We start from the raw sequence: 24,081 nt of genomic DNA, 5'->3' as shown, positions 1-24,081 counted from the left end.
AATGTCACCATATGCAGTATTTGTAATGACGCGTTCGAGTATGACACAGAGTAAGCAGTATTCCTTACGGTGTGTTCGAGTATGACACAGAGTAAGCAGTATTCCTAACGGTGTGTTCGAGTATGACACAGAGTAAGCAGTATTTATAACGATGTGTTGGAGTATGACACTGAGTAAGCAGTATTCCTAACGGTGTGTTCGAGTATGACACAGAGTAAGCAGTATTCATAACGATGTGTTCGAGTATGACACAGAGTAAGCAGTATTCCTAACGGTGTGTTCGAGTATGACACAGAGTAAGCAGTATTCATAACGATGTGTAAGAGTATGACACTGAGTAAGCAGTATTCCTAACGGTGTGTTCAAGTATGACACAGAGTAAGCAGTATTTATAACGATGTGTTGGAGTATGACACTGAGTAAGCAGTATTCCTAACGGTGTGTTCGAGTATGACACAGAGTAAGCAGTAATCCTAACGGTGTGTTCGAGTATGAAACAGAGTAAGCAGTATTCATAACGATGTGTTGGAGTATGACACAGAGTAAGCAGTATTCATAACGATGTGTTGGAGTATGACACTGAGTAAGCAGTATTCCTAACGGTGTGTTCGAGTATGACTCAGAGTAAGCAGTATTTATAACGATGTGTTGGAGTATGACACAGAGTAAGCAGTATTCATAATGATGTGTTGGAGTATGACACTGAGTAAGCAGTATTCCTAAAGGTGTGTTCGAGTATGACTCAGAGTAAGCAGTATTCGTAACGACGTGTTCGAGTATGACACAGAGTAAGCAGTATTCATAACGATGTGTTGGAGTATGACACAGAGTAAGCAGTATTCCTAACGGTGTGTTCGCGTATGACACAGAGTAAGCAGTATTCCTAACGGTGTGTTCGAGCATGACACAGAGTAAGCAGTATTCCTAACGGTGTGTTCGCGTATGACACAGAGTAAGCAGTATTCCTAACGGTGTGTTCGAGTATGACTCAGAGTAAGCAGTATTCATAACGATGTGTTGGAGTATGACACTGAGTAAGCAGTATTCCTAACGGTATGTTCGAATATGACACAGAGTAAGCAGTATTTATAACGATGTGTTGGAGTATGACACTGAGTAAGCAGTATTCCTAACGGTGTGTTCGAGTATGACACAGAGTAAGCAGTATTTATAACGGTGTGTTCGAGTATGACACAGAGTAAGCAGTAATCCTAACGGTGTGTTCGAGTATGAAACAGAGTAAGCAGTATTCATAACGATGTGTTGGAGTATGACACAGAGTAAGCAGTATTCATAACGATGTGTTGGAGTATGACACTGAGTCAGCAGTATTCCTAAAGGTGTGTTCGAGTATGACTCAGAGTAAGCAGTATTCGTAACGATGTGTTCGAGTATGACACAGAGTAAGCAGTATTGCTAACCGTGTGTTCGAGTATGACACAGAGTAAGCAGTATTTATAACGATGTGTTCGAGTATGACACAGAGTAAGCAGTATTCCTAACGGTGTGTTCGAGTATGACACAGAGTAAGCAGTATTCATAATGGTGTGTTCGAGTATGACACAGAGTAAGCAGTATTCATAACGATGTGTTGGAGTATGACACAGAGTAAGCAGTATTCATAACGATGTGTTGGAGTATGACACTGAGTAAGCAGTATTCCTAAAGGTGTGTTCGAGTATGACTCAGAGTAAGCAGTATTCGTAACGACGTGTTCGAGTATGACACAGAGTAAGCAGTATTTATAACGATGTGTTGGAGTATGACACAGAGTAAGCAGTATTCATAACGATGTGTTGGAGTATGACACTGAGTAAGCAGTATTCCTAAAGGTGTGTTCGAGTATGACTCAGAGTAAGCAGTATTCGTAACGACGTGTTCGAGTATGACACAGAGTAAGCAGTATTTATAACGATGTGTTGGAGTATGACACAGAGTAAGCAGTATTCATAACGATGTGTTGGAGTATGACACAGAGTAAGCAGTATTCCTAACGGTGTGTTCGAGTATGACACAGAGTAAGCAGTATTCCTAACGGTGTGTTCGAGTATGACTCAGAGTAAGCAGTATTCGTAACGACGTGTTCGAGTATGACACAGAGTAAGCAGTATTTATAACGATGTGTTGGAGTATGACACAGAGTAAGCAGTATTCATAACGATGTGTTGGAGTATGACACTGAGTAAGCAGTATTCCTAAAGGTGTGTTCGAGTATGACTCAGAGTAAGCAGTATTCGTAACGACGTGTTTGAGTATGACACAGAGTAAGCAGTATTCATAACGATGTGTTGGAGTATGACACAGAGTAAGCAGTATTCCTAACGGTGTGTTCGCGTATGACACTGAGTAAGCAGTATTCCTAACGGTGTGTTCGAGTATGACACAGAGTAAGCAGTATTCCTAACGGTGGTTGGAGTATGACACAGAGTAAGCAGTATTCCTAACGGTGTGTTCGCGTATGACACAGAGTAAGCAGTATTCCTAACGGTGTGTTCGAGCATGACACAGAGTAAGCAGTATTTATAACGATGTGTTCGAGTATGACACAGAGTAAGCAGTATTTATAACGATGTGTTGGAGTATGACACAGAGTAAGCAGTATTCCTAACGGTGTGTTCGAGTATGACACAGAGTAAGCAGTATTTATAACGATGTGTTGGAGTATGACACTGAGTAAGCAGTATTCCTAACGGTGTGTTCGAGTATGACACAGAGTAAGCAGTATTTATAACGGTGTGTTCGAGTATGACACTGAGTAAGCAGTAATCCTAACGGTGTGTTCGAGTATGAAACAGAGTAAGCAGTATTCATAACGATGTGTTCGAGTATGAAACAGAGTAAGCAGTATTCCTAACGGTGTGTTCGAGTATGACACAGAGTTAGCAGTATTTATAACGGTGTGTTCGAGTATGACACAGAGTAAGCAGTATTTATAACGATGTGTTCGAGTATGACACAGAGTAAGCAGTATTCCTAACCGTGTGTTCGAGTATGACACAGAGTAAGCAGTATTCATAACGGTGTGTTCGAGTATGACACGAGTAAGCAGTATTCATAACGGTGTGTTCGAGTATGACACAGAGTAAGCAGTATTCCTAACGGTGTGTTCAAGTAACTTTTCCCGAGTCAACTCGGTAAAGGTAGAAGGGCTGGCCATGATGATCTGGAACAGTGCCCCCATTTCTTCAAGTGAGTGAATGTTAAAGGTCGCCAGTCTTCCTATTGTGGGATATGCCCATGCAGTTTCTGGTTTTGACATTGAAAAGCTACAGGCACAGTGGAAACTGTAGTCATAGATAGCAACACCTGTAGTCACTGTGAGATCAAGAAATAACGATATTTATAGACCCAAGGTAAGCTATATATTGACATTTCTGAATATATGCACCAGTACATTGCTGCACTAGCAGGGTCTGTGGTGGACTGTGGCCGTCTAGGGCGAGTCATGAGCTTGTAGAACTGTACAATGCTTAACTGAGTTAACTGTTTGAATCCACCCTAAATGAGTTTGCATTGAGAATGCCATTCTCTATTCTATGATCAGTTCAAGCAACTGTGCAGTTTCACTATTCGGTTTTGTAGTGTGCAGCTTCAATAGTGGGTTTTGTAAATATTGAATTAACATCACCTGAAGCGAATTTCATCTTGTGAATAAATATGCCATTTATACTGAACATGGCTAATGAGCAAATAATGCTTACCAACAATCAAATCCCCACCATCAAAGACTATCTTTATAGTTGCCAACTTCTCATCCCCGTTGGTGGTGAAGTTCACGTTGCAGCTGCACTCGGATGTTACGTTACTGATGACTGCATTGACTGTCACATATTCCATCCCACTGCAGACACTTTTGGTGACTGTTGTCTCCATTGGAGATTCCTCTTTTCCACACTGTGCAGACTGCTCACCCGTGCAGACCACCTCACTCTCTTTCAGTCCGGCACCTTCCGAGGCACGTGCAGCAAAGTTCAAGTTGGCTGGCTTGCCTCTATGCACCGAGTCAACATTGTTAGGAGGCTCATCAGGCCTCACTTTGGTGATGCCAGGGGGTGGGGGTGGATCTGTCCATAAATCATGAGAAATTCATGTTAACTGGCGAATCAAGCTCTTGGAAAATTTTAGTATGAAACTTAAAAGGCAATACAGTGGCATAAACAGCGTAATGTTAATGTCAGAGTCCAATATAGTGGTAAAAAAAAATGAAACCAAAATGTCGGGACCATTGTTTTAGTGAAGTTCTGCATGTAGCACTTTCAAAATCTAGGATATGAAAGCCCAATTCATAAGCCTTCTTTTAGTACAGGAATCAGTCAAATCACTCATGTCATTTGAAAGTTACGGAATTGTGAACACAACCATTGTTTTAAAGTTCTGTCCCAGGATCACAAAAAGGTAAGTGTTCTTTCAGCAAACAAAAACAAATCACATAGGGATGTGTGTGAATTGTTTTCATTTGCTGAAAGAATGCACATTTTTTTTGGTGATCCGTGGACAGAACTTTTTAACAGTGGTTGTGTTTAAAATTCCGTAATTTGAAAAGTACAAGAGTGATTTGAATGATTCTTGTACTAAAAGAAAGCTTTTGAATTGGGCTTTCATACCCTAGATTTTGAAAGTGCTACATGCAGAACTTCACTAAAACAAGAATCACAAAAAAGGAAACCCAAAAGTTCTGCATGTAACACGTTCAAGATCTAGGATGTAAAAGCCCAATTAATAAGCTTTGTTTTAGAAAAAGAATCATTCATATTGCTCATGTAATTTTCACGTTATGGACATAACACAAGGACAGTTTTTATAATTTTGTCCACGGATCATAACAAAAGTAAGTTATATTTCAGCAAAACAAAAACAATTCACATATCAGAACACTCTCATAACCATAATAACTGGCACTTATCATAACCTTTATTTAAACACCTTCTGCTCCAAATGTTCAAACATCATGCTGTATAATGTCCAGAGTTTATAATCTTGCCCTGCCTTCTACTTGGCTACCCCAGAGACTTATGGGATTATTCTGATATTGTTTTCATGATACGACATGGTTTCATTTTACTGAAATATCACGTACCTTTAATGTGATCCGTGGACAAAACTGTGTTTTTGTTCAAAATTACATCATTGAAAAGTCCATGAGTGATTTGAATGATTATTGTACTAAAAAAAGCTTATTAATTTAATTGGGCTTTAACATCCTAGATCTTGAACGCGCTACATGCAGAACTTCTTTACAAAATAGGGGGTGCCATTTGGGTTTCCTTCTTTTTTTTGGCTCACCCTGTATAGCATGCAGACAGCGAAACTGTGCTATGTAAATAATGAACAATCCAATTCTCTTTGAGAGAGTTCTTAAAGCAACCTAGCTACAGGTGATTGTTATTTTTCATTGCCATACTAATATTCCAAAGATGTGGCTGTAAAGATTGTTAGATGACTTTGTACTATGGCCTTAAATGTAGGGGTGTGCATTTAAAGGTAGTACAGGAACCAGGTATCCGATTGAAAAAAACACCGGGTACCCAGGTACCCGTGAAAGAAACCCAACCCGAAATTCAAATCTCGGAAGTTGCTGTTTTGATTGTTCATAATAGTCCGCACGATAATACTGCCACATCGGTGCGGCAATACAGCAAGATACAAGTGTGAACAGTGAGCTTTACAGCTTTACGGTGTAACTTGCAACTTTCATGAGCGTCATAAATGTGAAATATGTTTTGTTTCCCAAGTAGCCTGGTGTTCATTTGTGAAATCCTCAATACCTTTCTTTTTTGTTGTCTGAGAAGTACTTAGTCAGTGGCGTAGCCACTGGGGGGGCGGGGGGGGGGGGGGGGGGGGGGGGGTGGGGGGGGGGGGGGGGGGGGGGGGGGGGGCGGGGGGGGGGGGGGGGCGACCGCCCCCCCATGAAACCTTCTTGCCCCCCCCAGTCGCCCCCCCCCACTGAGATTTTGAGTTTCTAAAAAAATTATCATTGATCTAAATCTAAATAGTCGCGAATGATCCACATGATGACCACTGAGAAACGACCCTTCGACCGCGGACCAGTAAGCTGACAACCGGCGTGACATAGCACATAATGATAATCTAAAATGCGTATTAACACCCACTGCACTGCTCGCTCACACCACGGAACACGTTTTATAGACAGGTGGTCCGTGAGTCACACAGTTTCAGTCAGCGATATCACGCGAATCGGCCACGCACAAACTTTTTCCTCCATTCATATAAGCTAAATAATAATAATAGACCAATTAAAATTCCTTGAAATCAGTGGCGTAGCCACGACGGGGCGTGGGGGGGGGGGGGCAACAGCCCCCCCCCCCATTGTCGCCCCCCCCATTGTTGCCCCCCCCCCCAATGAGATTTTGAGTTTCTAAAAAAATTATCATTGATCTACATGACGCCATGGGCGTCAATCCTGGGGGGACAGGGGGACTGGTCCCCCCCCCACACTTTTTGAAGGGTGGGGGACACGATATCAAATGTCCCCCCCCCCCAGATTTTTGAACTCGTGTCTCATTTACAGGGCCCTATTATGTACTACAATATATCTTTTGCTTAGAAAATATTGGTTAAAGTGGTCAGAAATTGCCTCGGATAGCACCACAGAGCATTTAGAATCCAAAATTTTTCGGGGCCCTTAAGTGGGCCCCGAACCCCATGCCTATAGCTCAGAATTCTGGTAGCTGATTCAATGACTCCAACCTCGAAAACAATGTTCAAATAATTATCTTTTGCTAAGAAAATATTAGTTAAAGCATGGAGGAAAGTGGTAAGAAATTGCTTCAGATCACACCACAGAACATCTAGAATCCAATTTTTTTCGGGGCCCTTAAGCGGGCCCCGAACCCCCACGCCGTAAGGGCTTCGTGTTTCGCGCTCGCATCACTTCTGATCAAGGTATGTCCCCCCCCCCCCACTTTTGAGAAGCGATTGACGCCCCTACATGACGCCCCCCCATGAAATGTTCCAGCCCCCCCAGCGCCCCTCCCCCCACTGAAAATTTCCTGGCTACGACACTGTACTTAGTAATTTGTAAAGTTGGTTACGGGTACCCGATTCCCTAATCTGGAACCGGTTCCTGACATAACTCGTAAAAAAAGTATGGTATAAGAATGCAAAACAGGTGCGGTATAAGAATGCAAAACAGGTGTGGTATAAGAATGCAAAACAGGTGCGGTATAAGAATCCAAAACAGGTGTGGTATAAGAATGCAAAATAGGTGTGGTATATGAATGCAAAACAGGTGTGGTATAAGAATGCAAGACAGGTGTGGTATAAGAATGCAAGACAGGTGTGGTATAAGAATGCAAAACAGGTGTGGTATAAGAATGCAAGACAGGTGTGGTATATGAATGCAAGACAGGTGCGGTATAAGAATGCAAAACAGGCATGGTATAAGAATGCAAGACAGGTGTGGTACAGTGTATATGAATGCGAAACAGGTGCGGTATAAGAATGCAAAATAGGTATGGTATAAGAATGCAAAACAGGTGTGGTATAAGAATGCAAAACAGGTGTGGTATAAGAATTCTGTAATTAATCCATGAAATTGGATTGTATGAGTAAACGATGGTCCAATACTAACGCCGTGAGAATAGAAGGTGATGATGATATCAACGGGATGAAAACAAATTTCATTCTCATTTCCAGGAATGACTGCTTTTCTTCCTTTGCCAACTTGTGTTTAAGGAGTTTAATGGTGCCAGGACACTTTCTTACCAGAAAGAATTTGTTATATTTTAAGATTGAAGAAAAACAGAAAATATGACCAAGAACGATTGTTGCCTTCCTTTGATGTACATACGTGTATGTTAACCTTTGGTATAAGTGTGTTTTGTGGAATTCTACTGCAGAATAGCAGAATGTCATGCTATTAAATGTAGTCAATAGCCTTAACTCCTTAGGGGATGTGCAATATTATATTGAAATTGGAGGATTCAGGACTGTTAGGGTTAAACACAAGCTTGTCATTGGCTGCGTTGCAGATAAATCCAGAATTCTAGTGTTGGCAAATAGGAGATAGCAATTCAATAAAGAGATTTGTTTAATGTGATAATATCCATGAATGAGTTTTAATGCAGTAAATCATACTTTGTGACAAAATGGCACACCATTATCATAGACATTTATAAGCAAATTCTGGAACCAACCTGGTACACAGTTGCACGTCCCTGGTGAGCCCACTCTGCAAAAGAAAACAATTTCAATGGGCAGTTGTTTAATCAAAATGCTATCTTTTTTTGGGGGGGGGAAATAGTTCAAAATCACAGCACTGCTCTTCTCAAACAGAATTCAAGTTCGGAGGTAAAAGAATTTTGTATACCTACTTTTAACAACTAAATTCCTTGTCTATGTCGAATATATATGTCTTATTCTATTCCAGTTTTTGAGTGAAGTCTCTGAAATGGTTTCCATGACAACACTGGAAAATCATGTGTAAAAAAGTGCTTGAATTAACGATACAAACTTTTTTTCCCAGTTGATGAGGCCAATGAAGTTACAACATGAGTGAAGAATATTCATTTTCCATTGGCCGAGGGCCAGATTTGCATATTATGCAAATCAGAGTTTGCAGTTTGGGTATGTGCACATTGCTTGATTTATGTTATAGATATATTCAATATATTTTTGTGTAGAAGTTTTCTTTCAGAGCATGAAGGGTATTGAAGATGAGTGCGTCTGGCATTCAAGATGCAGCAGTCAAGACAAAGAGCAGGACTAGAGATCAGTAGGGCGCAGGAACGGGCAAGTTACATAATTTTGACATCATTGGCAAGTTCACTCGATTTCGCTCGTGCTGGAAATTGCTGTTTGCGCGGCGCAGCACAAATAAAGCTGGGCGCCACCTAGAGTGTGCAGATCTCAGTGCTTGTGAAGAACGGTGCTCCTCAAGGTCAGTGTGTTTTGTTATATACGCTACGGCGCGAGTCAACTCGAAAATTTTTTTGTTGAGCGCTCGCAGGAATTAGAAAATGATTCTTGAAAATCACTCTGTGGGATCAGAAGCTAGGAATGTTAATAACATGAAAAGAAGTGTCTCTGGATAGGATAGAGATGATGAGATACGGATTCCAGTAATAGTAACATGTAAACAATGACATAGCATGCACACTCACTCATTTGTCCTTGCAATACAATTACCGTCATCACAGACACAGTAAGGGTCCTCTTCACATTCGCAGGCTGTTTTGTTTGAACAGGAGCGCGATGGCAGCATGTACCGGTACATACAGTTACCATTGCTGATGAATGGCTGGCTGTTGTCCCCTTTCACCATGTTCGTGATGGGAAGCTAGAAACAGTGGAAACAATATACTGTACATGTACATGTATGTCCCTTGTCTCAGACAACGTAATCAAGTCAAAAACAAACAAATCCCTGGTCAATTCACAAGACAGGTCCCATGGGAGATGAACAATGACATTGGAATGCATTTGTCACTAGAGAACTGCATGACCAAGAGAATAAAGCATTTGATTTTGAGGGCAAAATTGACAAGCCTTGCAACTTGAAATAAAGAGGCACGTTTAGTGCTGTAGCCGAACCACTGAACCAATTTAAAAATAGCCAAACATGGCCTCCGAACCAAACTGAACCGAACCGAAATGGTCGGTTCGGAGGTTAGGCAAGTTTTTTTGATAGTGCTAGAAATGGCTGTTTCTGCATCACCTCAGCCTGCCATTTTGAAAATTATTTCGTCCGACTTTCTTCGGAATTGTTGGGCAACTCTAAAAATTAGTTGCGAGTGTCTTGTATCGACCATGTTGTGCAATAACAGGCTCCACGACAGTCCCGATTTGATGGTAAAATACAATGTATGTTATTTTCAGTCGCTACGCCACAACTTATGCCACCTAAAATAATTGCGCAAGTTACGCCATAATTTATTGTGCAAGTCATGGACTTTTAATTTACAGCTAATGTAACTTTAAGATTTATGCACTATCCGACTTTTGTGAAATGTGACATAATTGAAATGTTGCCCAGCGTGAAATGTTGCGCAACTTATGCAATAAATTTTGGCGCAAGTAGAGTTGTGCCATTGAGTAAGGTTTCATGAAATCAGCTGCAGGGCGAGTAACCCGAGTACTCACGAGTACTGTTTGCTACTCGCTGTTCTACTCTCAGTTTTTATCTACTCGTGCACTCGTCCTGGCGTGAGTAGAAGTAGCTACTCACCGGCAGCAATTGATATTTTGGTTATAAAAGGAATTTGTATCTTCATGTTTTTATCTTCAACACTGTGATCAGAAAGTCTACTGTTTTTGAAGACAGCAAGAAGCCTCGAGTGAAATTCTATCTTTGATTCATTTGCAAAATTAAGGGTTGGTTGACGCTTAGTAATGTTTTTGCCATTTTGTTCCTGTTTTAATTAGTAAAGTACTTGTGAGTACTCGTCCACTCGCGTGTAATTTCTGTTAGTACTCGGGTAGGAAAATCCACTACTCGCCCAGGCCTAGTCATTTCTCTTAGCTGTTTACCTCCATGTTAAACTCTACCTCCTCAACCAGAAAAGCTCCAGAGTCATTAACATAGGCCTTGATGACTGTCCCACGCTCTGTCAACATCAACAGAAAGATTATTACCAATCGTAGGTTGGAGCTCATAAATAGGACTTGGCTACATGGTCAACCAATCTCATCATCCCATTTTGATACACGTGCAACTCTTTGAGGACAGTATTAAACTAAAGTACTACAGTAATTTTTGCAAATTAGCAATATTCCAAACATGCCGAACATTGTAAATTTGTACATGTAGGGATGTTTTTTGGATTGATTTGGATATTGAATAAAATATGGACATTCATTGTGCAAGCCTATGTGCATATCCAATGTCCAATATCCAAACAGCAACATAGACATTGCCTGTACTAACGAATGTGAATGTCCAATATCCAATATCAAACTAACTTTATTGTCATCCTACTCCTACATCTTGAGATCTGTCCAGCTGTTTGGCCTAAAACGTTACATATCTAGAGACAGTCCATACTTGTATTTATTTCTACAGTAATGTGATGATAAATTACGTATTACCTGGTAATGACATCATGAATATTTAATAGAAGCAATTTTGTGGCCATGAATATCTCCACAATGGATAAGGTATGATTCCAGTTTTTGCACACTGCATTCTATTGGCCTGAACAAATGTCTCCTGTAATGTCAAGTTCACGTGACCCTGTTAATTTTAGACTCCATTTATCATATCTCACTAATTATCAATCCCATGGGGTTGATAGTTACAGTTTCTGGACTAAATCATTAGATAATTTTGTACCCTCTAGTAGACAATCGAAGCATGTTAGAAATTTAAACTACACACAGTACAGCTCAACCCATCAAACCCAAACAGCATGTTTTGTTGGAATCTGCCAGGATGGGTACAGTACCCCTAAATGGACAGTCTTTTGCATTGGGGTGGCACACCTCTAGAATCAAAGTCAGAAATATGTGTGTGCAGTTTCCCATATGGTGTTGGAATTTGCCAGGATGGGTGTGGTTCATAGTAAATCATGCTAGGGAGCTAGGGTTATGAAGCAGGCCTTTTAAGAAGGAACGAAAGGAATTAGCTTCAAGGTCATGAGGCTTACCTGTACCAAGGAACATGACATCCATGTTGTTCACATTCTCATCAACAACAATCTGTGAGAAGCGTACATCATCCAGCACAAACAATGGCGCATCAGAGTCTCTCTTGTAGTCATTGGTAGATTCATCCATGTAGTTGCGTTTATTAGGGACTGGTAGGTTCATTAATGCCCAATCTTGAAGAAAAGTTACGTCAGGATCCAATAAAGGAACGAATAGTTCACTGCACTGAAAATTGATAATAATAGCAATAATAATAATCAATAAGAGATTTGAGGCAATGCCAAAGTTAGACGCCAAAATCTCATTTCGAACAGAAGTTATCATCCAGAAACCATTTACCTTTAACTCACCATGGTGACCTTGAACTTTGACCGTTTGACCTCAAAACCAATCCCAACTTGCCTCCTCCCAAGAGCAATCCCCTACCAAAGTTAGACACCAAAATCTCATTTCTAACTCGTTATCATCCGGAAACCATTTACCTTTAACTCACCAGGTTGACCTTGAACTTTGAACTTTTGACCTCAAAACCAATCCCAACTTGCCTACACCTAAGGGCAACCCCCTACCAACGTTACAATCTCAAACAACATTTCTAACTCAAGTTATCACCCGGAAACTAAGCTGCCTGGACATACGGACTTACGCCATAGGCGATGACAATACCCCTCGAACCTCTCTGTTGAGGGGTAAAAATGGGAAAAAAATGTTGCAACCTGACGACACTTCCACGATTGTGTACAAAGCAGTGTTGGAGCAAAGGCTTTGACCCTCAAGGCCAAGGCCAAGGCCAATGCTTTGACCCTCAAGGCCAAGGCCAAGGCTTTGACCCTCAAGCCTCGAGGCCAAGGCCAAGGCTTAACCCTCAAGGCCAAGGCCAAGGCCCAGGCCCTGTTTTATGAAAAGACCACTGATATAGAACTACATTTGTAATTATAGTCACATGAGTGACACATCATCACGCAAGGGCGGATCCAGAACACAATTTGGGGGGGGGGGGAAGAAATTTTGGTCCCCCCCCAAAAAAAGGGTCAAAAAATTACGGCTTGGGCTTCGGGGCCCGCTTAAGGGCCCCGAAAATTTTTTGGATTCGAAATGCTCTGTGGTGCGATTTGAGGCAATTTCTGACCATTTTAACCGATGTTTTCTGAGGAAAAGATGGTGGTGTACTCATTGCCTGCCTTTATTACGACGTCACATAAAAAAAAATGGTTTCGTTTTTTTTTGGGGGGGGGGATGGCCCCTTTTGGCCCCCCTGGATCCGCCCTAATCATCACGAATTGCTCGTTACGAAGAACAACATTTCTTTAATTGCAATCAACATGCTCGCATAGGCCTACACCGTTTTATGACTGCACTGTATCTATTAAAGTATAAGTTCAGGTCTTCAATATGGTTTAACTAAACAAAATAATGATATACTTCTACATTGACACACAATTCTCCCAAGTGTAACAAAAGGGGGATCCAAGAAACTGATTTGGGAAATTTTTATTTGCTGGCCCAACATGGTCAGAAATATCAGCATTATCTAAAACAGATACATGCAAATCTTTAGCACTTATCAGGGAGACATATACAACCAATCAGATCTATTCCATAGTTATATGCAATTAAAGTGATCATCTCATTAGCCCCACAAGTGTACGGAATATTTTTGCAGCAAATCTACTACAATGGTAACAAAATGTGATGCTACAAAAGTGAAAGTGTGCCCAACACACAAATCTACAGGGTGCTTCCCTCCTCCATGGTAATACGATTAAAATGGTAACAGCAAAATTTCGAACAGATTTATCTGGAAAATGCAAAAATCTATGGGCCTTGAGGAGCCTTGACTCAAAATTGCAAGGCCCTGAACCCTCAAAGCTAAGGCCAAGGCCAAGGCTTTTGCCCTCAAGCCTCGAGGCCAAGGCCAAGGCCCTAAAATCCAGCCTTAAGGCAGCCTTAAGGCCAAGGCCCATCATCAAGGCACTACATCACTGGTACAAAGTCTATGGAGAGTCAAGAAAATGTTTTAAGTATTTCCTAACAAAATTGGAAATGTTTCTCAGTCCCAGATTCATGTCTTATCATCATTTTTACATGACATTCATTGAGGTGATATATGAAGAAAAAAATGGTGTCAGGGTGCAACATTTCTTCCAAAAAGTGAGAGAACTATCCTATTTCCACTCAAGAACTGATACGTTTCAGAAAACTTGAATTGGAAAAATTGTCTTACATTGAATAGTTTGTCAAAGTTGGGAGATTTGTTAGCATCATCTAAAGCTGCCCACAACAATCCATTTCCTGGCTGTCCTTTGAGCTCTCCACGGTCAAAAAGCTCTTCGATCTCATCCACATTGTATACGCATACAGCTGAGCTGGCAACATCGGGCCTAAACAGAAAACAGTGCGTGCAAATATCATGACCGATCAGTTGGAATATTTCATTGGGAAAACAACTTTTTAAAATCAGCAATACTCAGATTGTCCTGTATGGGGCATGCTAGACCCACAGCATGCACTCTGGTTTGTGCTAAAAGATTCATCCAATTCAAAAACGATGTTTTGCAGTAGACAGTATGAGAGGATTACAGAAAACTCCAGAAATGACATTGGAACAATGCAAATGACAGATCTAATAACAAGGTACAGGGTATCCCAAACATGTGTAACAAAATTGACGCGTGTTTTCACGAAGTGACAAAAACCTCCAAATTGAGTTTGGCTGGCCAATTTATTGCACTTGACAAAGAGAAGAATTTGGCCGAGTTTCAAAGCAAAATATTGTTTACTTGTGTAGTTATCGTAAACAAACATTTGACAAAATGCCTGAAATTCGTATTTTTCTGTTTTCATGTAGTGACAGAAACTTACCTCGTTAGCAGGGCCAGAGGAACAATGCATTTCTCTACACACAAATTAGGATGGGATTGGACGCGCATGTCCTGAACGATGTTGATAAAGAACAGGCGCGCACGCGCTGCAGTGACGTCAGACGCGCAAATGTAACAATTTCTTAGAACGTTTTATGTTTTCACGAAGTGACGAAAAGTGTGTACAACTTTATGGGACAAAATAGTGAGGCCTCTGTGTTTTGCTGTTTTCACAAAGTGGACAAAATCTTTATTGATCTTTATTAATGAATTACAGTTTAATTGAGAGACTTCTAATAAACAACTTTGAATTAGCAAAGAACAAAGCATACGTTACTTGAAAATGCAAGAATTTCCTAAATCCATAACTAAAAACTAGTCAAAAAGGTGTTTTGAAAAAATGATTAACTTCAAAGGCGATTATCTCGGAATGACCTTTTTGCATGATGTTGAGGTTTTTGCCACTTTGAGAAAACACCGTCGAAATGGCTGAATTTTGATTTGCTTTTAATAAAGTGATTGTGCAAAAGCGTCTTCGCCACTGGAGTGCACAACAGCGCCCTCTTGTGACTGACTGTTATAATTGCCAAATCTTTGTCGAATCACGTTGTTTCCAGATAATTCTTAGTCCGTAAAATCCTTGTTAATGACTCCAAATCATCATTTGCCTTTATAATCCAATCACCAGGTTAATTATAAATACCCCCTTTGCGTGAATTACTGAAAGTGAGTATAATTTTGGTTAATCTTGATACGATATTTGGAGGGATTTCACTTCATGTTTATCATGTTTATTGTTAGATTTGGGTTGTAATGTTCATTGTACTGATTTATATTGGAATCACATGCCATGTCATACCTACACACATTTGCATGGGGTTAATTCTTCGCTGGGGATATTTAGGGACCCTTTTGTAAATCCAGTGTTAATTTATAAGTGTTTTGGCCCTTACCTCCATATATTTGGGTTTATGTAAACATGTTGTGTATATTGCTGGGCTGATTATAGTGACATACGTTTATGTTGTTAATGTTTATGATATGATTAGGATTTCCTAGGCATGTGCACGTATTTATTAGTTCCCTTTGTGTTTATTCCTCTTGAAGGACCACAGACTACACAGACCTCACATACTACACAGACCACACAGGCTTATACTAGGACCAGACCAGGCCAAGTACCCATTTAAAATAAAACCAATCTCAGCCCATCACCGGTGTGACCGCCTCCTTCTTTTCATGGTGCCGAAACCCGGGATCCTACAACCAGCGACCCTTGGATCACCATTTCAACCTCCAGAATGTCTCAACCACAAGATGACGTTCTCGGTCAACCGACCAATGGCCATACAGGTAATGTGGCTATGGCCAACAGCGAACACTCCTCCCATCGCAGCAACCGGTCTAATAGTTCCGTCGCTTCCCACCTATCTGGTCTGAGTGACAAATACACAGCAAAGATGCGGACTCTTCGAAAGAAGATTCGAGTTGAGGAGTTGCAGCACCAGTTAGTGGAAGAAGAGGCTGCAGACCAAGCACTCCATCGTATTGATGACCAAGCTCGACAAGCTCGACTCAAGGCTGAAGAAATAGAGCGTCAGGCTTTGAGAGAGCGTGAAGCCATATCTACAAATTTGTCACGTCAACGCAGATTGCGTCAGGCTCAACAGGAGCTAGTCGAAGCTGAAGCCATCAGCGCCATGATCAGTGATGATACAACGCTGACAGATGTCACCATTACTACGACAAGCCAGGGTACAATCCCCGTGTGTACTTCTGCACAACCTGTGCCCTCTACATCTCCCGTAGAGAACCGTACCGTACCAGATACATCTCTTCGAGCCATCCCAAGTCTTACAACCTTTGCAGTGTCACAGATTCCTTCGATGACAACACTAGTCAGTGGCCACCCCACACCATTTTGTGCTGATGGACATGCACCCATGACAACCAGTCACATGTCACCACACTCAGCACATCAAGCTTAACCTGTTCCCACCAGTTCCCCTCCGATGGTTCCCGGTGCAACAGCCATTGACCTCCTTGTAGCTTCGTCCTATGGAATTCCCAAGCCGGCTCTGCCAAGATTCTCCGATGGAAGAGAGAAGGAATTTGCCTTACTCCGCATGGCCTTGGACAACCTTATCAACGTCCATCCACACCTCACAGAACAATACAAGTTCCAGGTGATGCTCGACCGACTTGGTGGTAGAGCATTGAAACTTGCCAAGTACACTCGTCAGCCCTACACTGAGGCCCTAGCTGCTCTTACCGACAAGTACGGCCAACCCCGACAGCTCGTCCAGTGCGAGATCGCAGCCATAATGGCCACCCCTGCCATCAAGTATGGTGATACTGAAGCATTTGAGGAGTTCTCCCTGGATGTCCTCTCCCTTGTGGGGATGCTACAATCCCTGGAAGGTCCTGACGGCATTGAACTCCGTTGTGGCTCGCACGTCGACCGTCTTCTCAGCAAGGTTGCCCCCAGCCACAGGATGAGTTTCATGGAGCACTGCCTGAAGGAGGGCATCTTGAAGTCAAACTGTAGTCAAACCTACACCCTACCCCAGTTTGCAAGTTGGCTCCGTAGGAAATCTCAGTCACACAGCTTTGACAGTAGAGCAGTGTCCGGGCATACTTTGAGTAACCCAAGACCGCAGCGATACCAGGAGCAGCGAATATCCAGGAAGGATACCCCAACAGCAGTACTAATGACAGTACCAAAGCCGAAGTACAAACCCCAGCCTTATTGTCCCTTTTGTGATAATAAGGAACACTACCTGGGTGGATGTCCACAACTCAAGAAGCTGAACACTGATCAGATCGTCAGTTGGATCCAGGACAAGGGACGATGTTGGAAGTGCGGTCGTGCCCATAAGCCCGATGAGTGTACCCTCAAGAAGCAATGTCACACCTGCAAACAAGTACACTTAACTGTACTTCATGATGCCGCTCACAAGACTACCAGTCATGTCTTCAGAGTGCAGACATCAAGTCTGAATGTCTATGTTGACAGGCCAATCCGTCCGCATGGTGTGATGTTAAAGGTTGTGCCAGTTCTCCTTCATGGCCCCGCTGGCACCATTGAGACATATGCTATCCTGGACGACGGTTCTGAGAGAAGTATGCTAATCTAGACAGCAGCCGAGAAGTTACAGCTTAAAAGCCAGCCAGAGACGGTCCTCCTTAGAACTGTCCGTGATGACATAGTCGAATGCCAAGGTTCGGCTAGGTCTCTGCAGGTGTCACCCAAGGGAAAGCCCCACATCAAGTACACCATCAATGGAGCCTTCTCTGCCAGCAATCTGTGTCTCTCGGTGTACACATATCCAGTAAAGGCTCTCCAGCAGCGGTATAACCATCTCCGTCACCTGCCGCTACCAGTGATTAACCAGGCATCGCCGATGTTACTCCTTGGAGCTGACCAAACAGATCTTATCATCCCCCAATGCCCAATAAGATCTGGACCCCGTGGTGCAGCAGTTGCTATCTACACAAGGCTTGGCTGGACCCTCCAAGGACCCACTGGGAATCATGATCTACAGCTGGAGCAACGAGTCTTCAAGACATCCACATTCCCGGTTACAAATGACCTCCTGCAGCATGTGCAGATGTTATGGCAGGCAGATGTGCTCCCTTACGCCAATGATAAGGAAGTCACCCGATCCAAACAAGACCAGTATGCTCTTAAGATGCTGGGGTCTAAAACCACCCGTGTCAGCCTTGATGGTGTGCAACGTTATGCCACGCCCCTCCTGAGAACCAAGGATGGAGACAGATTCCAGGTAACGAAAGATGCAGTTTTTCCTACACTAAGGAGAGCAGAGAAGCGGCTACAGAAGCACCCACAACTGGCGAAAAAGCACAACGAGCTTATCACAAAGCTGGTCGACTCAGGTCATGTGCGAGTTCTAACCGATGATGAAGCCGCAATGTCTGATGAATCTTGGTTCATTCCTCACCACACTGTTCATCACAATGGGAAGTACCGACTGGTCTTCAATTGTTCTTTTCAGTACAATAACCAAGTGCTCAACGAGCATCTCCTTCCCGGACCACAACTGGGTGCTTCCCTCATCGGCGTGCTTCTACGTTTCCGGCAGCACGCCATAGCCATCTCCGGAGACATCAAAGCGATGTTCCACCAGGTGCGACTTCTACCAGAAGATAGGCACCTCTTTCGCTTTCTGTGGCGAAACCTGAAGGTGGAAGCAGAACCACAGATACACGAATGGCAGGTCCTCCCTTTCGGCTCCACATGTAGTCCGTGCTGTGCGACCTTCGCACTCAGGAAGCATGCCAGCGACCACAAGGAGCAGTATCCTGAAGTAGCAGAATCAGTCGACAAGTCCTTCTACGTCGACAACTGCTTGGACAGCTTACCCTCATCCAGAGAAGCCAAGCACCTGGTCCATCAGATGCGAAACCTACTGGCCGATGCCGGGTTCGAGATACGTCAGTGGGCCAGTAACGACCCTACGGTAGTTGAGGATCTCCCACCAGATGCTCGGTCCAATGGCTGTGAACTTTGGTTGACCTACGGTGACAATGACTCCCTTGAGGCCACCCTTGGACTGCAGTGGGATTGCAGCACAGACAACCTGCAGTACTGCCACCGAACAGTCGACTACGAGTCCCTTAACATGAGGAACATGTACAAAATATTGGCAAGCCAGTATGATCCCATCGGCTATCTCACTCCGTTCACTACCCGAGCCAGAGTGATCGTCCAAGACTTGTGGAAAACCAAGTGCAACTGGGACGACGTTCTAGAGCCTGGTGCCATCAGAGACCAATGGCAGGCCTGGGAAATGGAGCTACCAGCACTGGCCGACATCCAGTTGGATAGATGCTACACACCCCTAGCGGTAGATGTTAAGCCATCAAGCTACCAACTCCACATCTTCTGCGATGCATCAGAGAGAGCTTATGGTGCTGTAGCCTACCTTCGAGCAGAAGATAAACACCATCATATCCATGTCAGCTTCGTCATGGCCAGGTCCCGGGTTGCCCCCAAACGACAGCTATCCATGCCACGCTTGGAGCTATCGGCTGCCTTGGCTGGTGCTCAGCTGTGCCAGCTACTCAAGAGAGAGTTGAGTTTACCTGTAAAGTATGTTGTCCTTTGGAGCGACTCGACAACTGTCCTCACCTGGCTGAAGTCTGAATCCTGTCGCTATAAGGTCTTCGTCGGCACTCGAGTCGCGGAGATCCAGACCCTCACTGATGTCAAACAGTGGCGCTACGTCAATACCAAGAACAATCCGGCTGATGACCTCACCAGAGGCAAGACCCTGATGGAGCTTGCCCAAGAGTCCAGATGGCGAGACGGACCCCCATTCCTCTTGTCACCTCCTGACCAGTGGCCTGTCTACCCGGCCACACCACCAGAAGATGTTTCTGAGTACAAGAAGTCAACCTTCTGTGGTGCTGTGACTGTGGATCCTGAAGATCCTCCCGACCTTTCCAAATGTGACACGTGGGAGGACCTCATCATGGCTACCAAGGAGCATCGTGATGGGGCGGCCGACACTGGTGACCCACCTGAGTTGGGTGCTGAAGATCGAGCCAACATCGAGCTGCTACTGTACCGCCGTGCTCAGCAAGGAAGTTTTGCTGATGACTTAGCTGCTCTTAAGGCTGGAAGGGATCTTCCTCGAGATAGCAAGCTCCTCCAGTTAGCTCCAGAGTATGATGATTTCACTGGTCTCATCCATGTTGGTGGGCGTCTACGGCATGCGGAAGACATCCCCAAAGATTCCCGTCATCCCATCGTCATGGATCCAGCACATCCTATTACCAAACTTCTGATCCGAGAATATGATGAGAAACTACTTCACTACGGGCCTGAGCATGTGCTTGCAGAGATGCGACGCAAGTTTTGGGTTCTGCGAGGACGAGAGGCCATTCGCAAGCATCAGCGCAAATGCTTCGGATGTCAACGATGGCGAGCCAATCCTGATGTACCAAAGATGGGAGATTTGCCACCAGCACGCCTGCGACTGTACAAGCCGCCATTCTTTTCCACCGGCGTTGACTGTTTTGGGCCAATGACAATCAAGACAGGGAGATGCACCGAGAAGTGCTGGGGCATTATCTTTAAATGTATGACTACCAGAGCGGTGCACCTTGACCTGCTAGAAAGTCTCAGTGCTGACGCCTACCTGATGGCCTTTAGACGGTTTGTGTCCAGAAGAGGGAAGCCCTTCGAGATACTGTCCGACTGTGGTACCAACTTTAAGGGCGGAGCTTCAGAGTTACATGAGGCATTCTCTGCCATGGAACCCAGACTGAAAGAAGAGCTCTCCAAACAACAAGTCAAGTTTGTCTTCAACCCACCGAAGGCCCCACACTTTGGTGGCGTGTGGGAGAGGGAGATAAAGTCTGTCAAAGCTTGCCTGAGAGTCGTCCTCAGTCAGGCTGTACCCGAACCAGTCCTGCGCACCGTTCTGATAGAAATTGAGGGTATTCTTAATTCAAAACCGCTGGGTTATGTTTCTTCAGACATTGCCGACCTAGATCCAGCTACCCCGAACCTCCTCTTGATGGGACGACATGATGCAGCGCTGCCACAAGTTGTCTACCCAGCAAGGGACCTACTCAGCCGACGACACTGGAAACACAGCAAGGTGTTAGCAGATCACTTTTGGTCGCACTTCATCGGGCTGTACCTACCCTCTCTGCAGATACGACAGAAGTGGCAACGAGACGGTGCAGAGATGAAGCCTGATGATGTTGTCATGATCGTTGATCCTGCACTTAGCCGGGCTCAGTGGCCCATCGGACGAGTCGTCGACACCTTTCCTGGACCAGATGGTCGTGTGCGCACTGCCAGCGTGAGAGTGAGGAAGAACTACACTCGCCCTGTCGCCCGCCTGATACGACTCCCAGAAGTCACCGATGAAGGTGTCAAGGATGACCAGGAAAACGACAAAGATCCAGCCCTAATGGACTCTGAGTGAGAACTGTAGTGGCTCCGATGCTTTCTATTCCATAAATTTAGTGCCCAAATTTAGGGGCGGCTGTGCGAAAGCGTCTTCGCCACTGGAGTGCACAACAGCGCCCTCTTGTGACTGACTGTTATAATTGCCAAATCCTTGTCGAATCACGTTGTTTCCAGATAATTCTTAGTCCGTAAAATCCTTGTTAATGACTCCAAATCATCATTTGCCTTTATAATCCAATCACCAGGTTAATTATAAATACCCCCTTTGCGTGAATTACTGAAAGTGAGTATAATTTTGGTTAATCTTGATACGATATTTGGAGGGATTTCACTTCACGTTTATCATGTTTATTATTAGATTTGGGTTGTAATGTTCATTGTACTGATTTATATTGGAATCACATGCCATGTCATACCTACACACATTTGCATGGGGTTAATTCTTCGCTGGGGATATTTAGGGACCCTTTTGTAAATCCAGTGTTAATTTATAAGTGTTTTGGCCCTTACCTCCATATATTTGGGTTTATGTAAACATGTTGTGTATATTGCTGGGCTGATTATAGTGACATACGTTTATGTTGTTAATGTTTATGATATGATTAGGATTTCCTAGGCATGTGCACGTATTTATTAGTTCCCTTTGTGTTTATTCCTCTTGTAAGACCACAGACTACACAGACCTCACATACTACACAGACCACACAGGCTTATACTAGGACCAGACCAGGCCAAGTACCCATTTAAAATAAAACCAATCTCAGCCCATCACCGGTGTGACCGCCTCTTTCTTTTCAGTGATGGTTGAGATGTTCATATGTATTATTAAATTGGTCACATACTTACCTTGGTGTTGTAAACACAGCAAAAATGGTCTTGCCTGACTTGTAAGTCCCCTCTGCAAATTCAAACATTTAAAATTTGAAATTTTTAGGCAAATCTAAATGAAACCTGAAGCAAGTATCGTATTACTGTCATTTCAAACTTGACCTCTTGGTGTGTGTTTTACTTTTCGTGTATTGTTTTTTCTTCACTTTTTGTTCTCATTTCAAAGAAAACAGTAGCCATTAAGTTACACGTGTAAGTACTGCAACTGAGTACCACCCACCCTGCAAAAATGTGTCTGTTGTTGCACTTACATGTACTGATTCAAGGTTACTGGCCGTCATTAATCACTTGTTGTTTTGTTTCACATTAGTTGTTTGATTAAGTAAAAATCTGATACAAAAAAACCCAAACAATCTTTTTGGAACACTCTGATATTTGAGATTGTGGGGCTATCATTGATTTGACAAACGGTGTCATTATCAAAACAGAAAATTTGTTCTTGAATGAGAAATACCTTGAAAAGCATTTTCAATGGACAAATACCCAATGCCCAAACAAGCATAACTTTGCAGTGACAAAAGGAATCTCAGAGATGACCGTTATTTACCACATGAAAGCTATCATTCCTTGCTCATTCGTGTGTAAAGTTCAACGGTTAATTTTGCTACAAGAAACTCATAATCGCAGGATGTAGCAAGACTGCTAAAAAGACAAATCGCCCGAAACCACTCATATGCAGCTGGGCATAGTTAGACATGTTTCTGTTGATCACAGTATTCCAGGGCAACCTGCAGATTTCGTTGTAATCATGGCACTCTAGGACAACCAACAGACTTCATTGCAACACGATACTTTAGAGCAATCTACAGATGTCACTGTAATATTATTAGTGCAACGTTAACCTATGGATTTCGTAATAGCAGTAATCTAGGCATTTAACAGTACTCTAGGGCAACCTATGGAGCTTCAAATAGCGGTAATCTAGGACATTTTCCTATTGGTTTGTTCAAAGTCTTGGGCAACCTATGGAGTTTGGTGTAATAGCGGTAATCTAGGCATTTACCAATGGGTTGTTAACAGTACTCTAGGGCAACCTATGGAGTTTGGTGTAATAGCAGTAATCTAGGCATTTACCTATGGGTTGTTAACAGTACTCTAGGGTAACCTATGGAGTTTGGTGTAATAGCAGTAATCTAGGCATTTACCAATGGGTTGTTAACAGTACTCTAGGGCAACCTATGGAGTTTGGTGTAATAGCAGTAATCTAGACATTTACCAATGGGTTGTTAACAGTACTCTAGGGCAACCTATGGAGTTTGGTGTAATAGCAGTAATCTAGGCATTTACCTATGGGTTGTTAACAGTACTCTAGGGCAACCTATGGAGTTTGGTGTAATAGTGGTACTCTAGGACATTTAGCCAGCTACGGTCTTGTTCACAGTACTCTTGGGCAACCTACGTATTTCACTGTAATCACACTCCTCTATAGTGTAACCTTTGGATTTCATTGTAATCATGGTACTCTACGACCACCTAAAGACATCATTGTGATCATCGTCCTCTTAAGCAACCTCAGGATTTCGTATATAATCACAACACTCCAGCTAAAATTCCATGGATTTTGTTGTTATCACGATGCCCTGGCATGACCAATGGATTTTGATGTTATTGTGGTTTTCCAGGGCAACATACAGAGTTTGTTGTAATCACTGTACTCCAGGGCATTAACCTATGGATTTTGTTGTTATCACAATAATATAGGGCATGTAGGGCAGCCTAATGATTTTGTAGTAATCACAGTAGCCTGGGGCAACCTATGGATTTTGTTGTAATCACAGTACT

The 24,081-nt window shown here is 43.1% G+C and overlaps 1 protein-coding gene across 3 annotated transcripts in view; it reads right to left on the bottom strand.

The window, feature by feature from the left end:
• Window positions 1-24,081, bottom strand: part of LOC119738093 (semaphorin-1A-like) — a 52,837-nt gene that overhangs the window by 4,676 nt on the left and 24,080 nt on the right. For all 3 annotated transcript variants that reach the window (XM_038212827.1, XM_038212835.1, XM_038212844.1), the window contains exons 10-16: window positions 22,258-22,309; window positions 13,829-13,985; window positions 11,604-11,829; window positions 10,489-10,565; window positions 9,123-9,298; window positions 8,157-8,191; window positions 3,702-4,064 (exon numbers count right to left, since the gene is read on the bottom strand). In XM_038212827.1, coding sequence (XP_038068755.1) covers window positions 3,702-4,064; window positions 8,157-8,191; window positions 9,123-9,298; window positions 10,489-10,565; window positions 11,604-11,829; window positions 13,829-13,985; window positions 22,258-22,309 — 1,086 coding nt within the window. The remainder of the gene's footprint in view (window positions 1-3,701; window positions 4,065-8,156; window positions 8,192-9,122; window positions 9,299-10,488; window positions 10,566-11,603; window positions 11,830-13,828; window positions 13,986-22,257; window positions 22,310-24,081) is intronic.

This window comes from Patiria miniata, unplaced genomic scaffold (assembly GCF_015706575.1).
Source record: "Patiria miniata isolate m_02_andy unplaced genomic scaffold, ASM1570657v1 HiC_scaffold_10, whole genome shotgun sequence".
NCBI classification, from domain to species: domain Eukaryota; kingdom Metazoa; phylum Echinodermata; class Asteroidea; order Valvatida; family Asterinidae; genus Patiria; species Patiria miniata.
The sequence above is the reverse complement of the archived record's forward strand: the minus strand, read 5'-3'. Positions and strand labels throughout refer to the sequence as shown.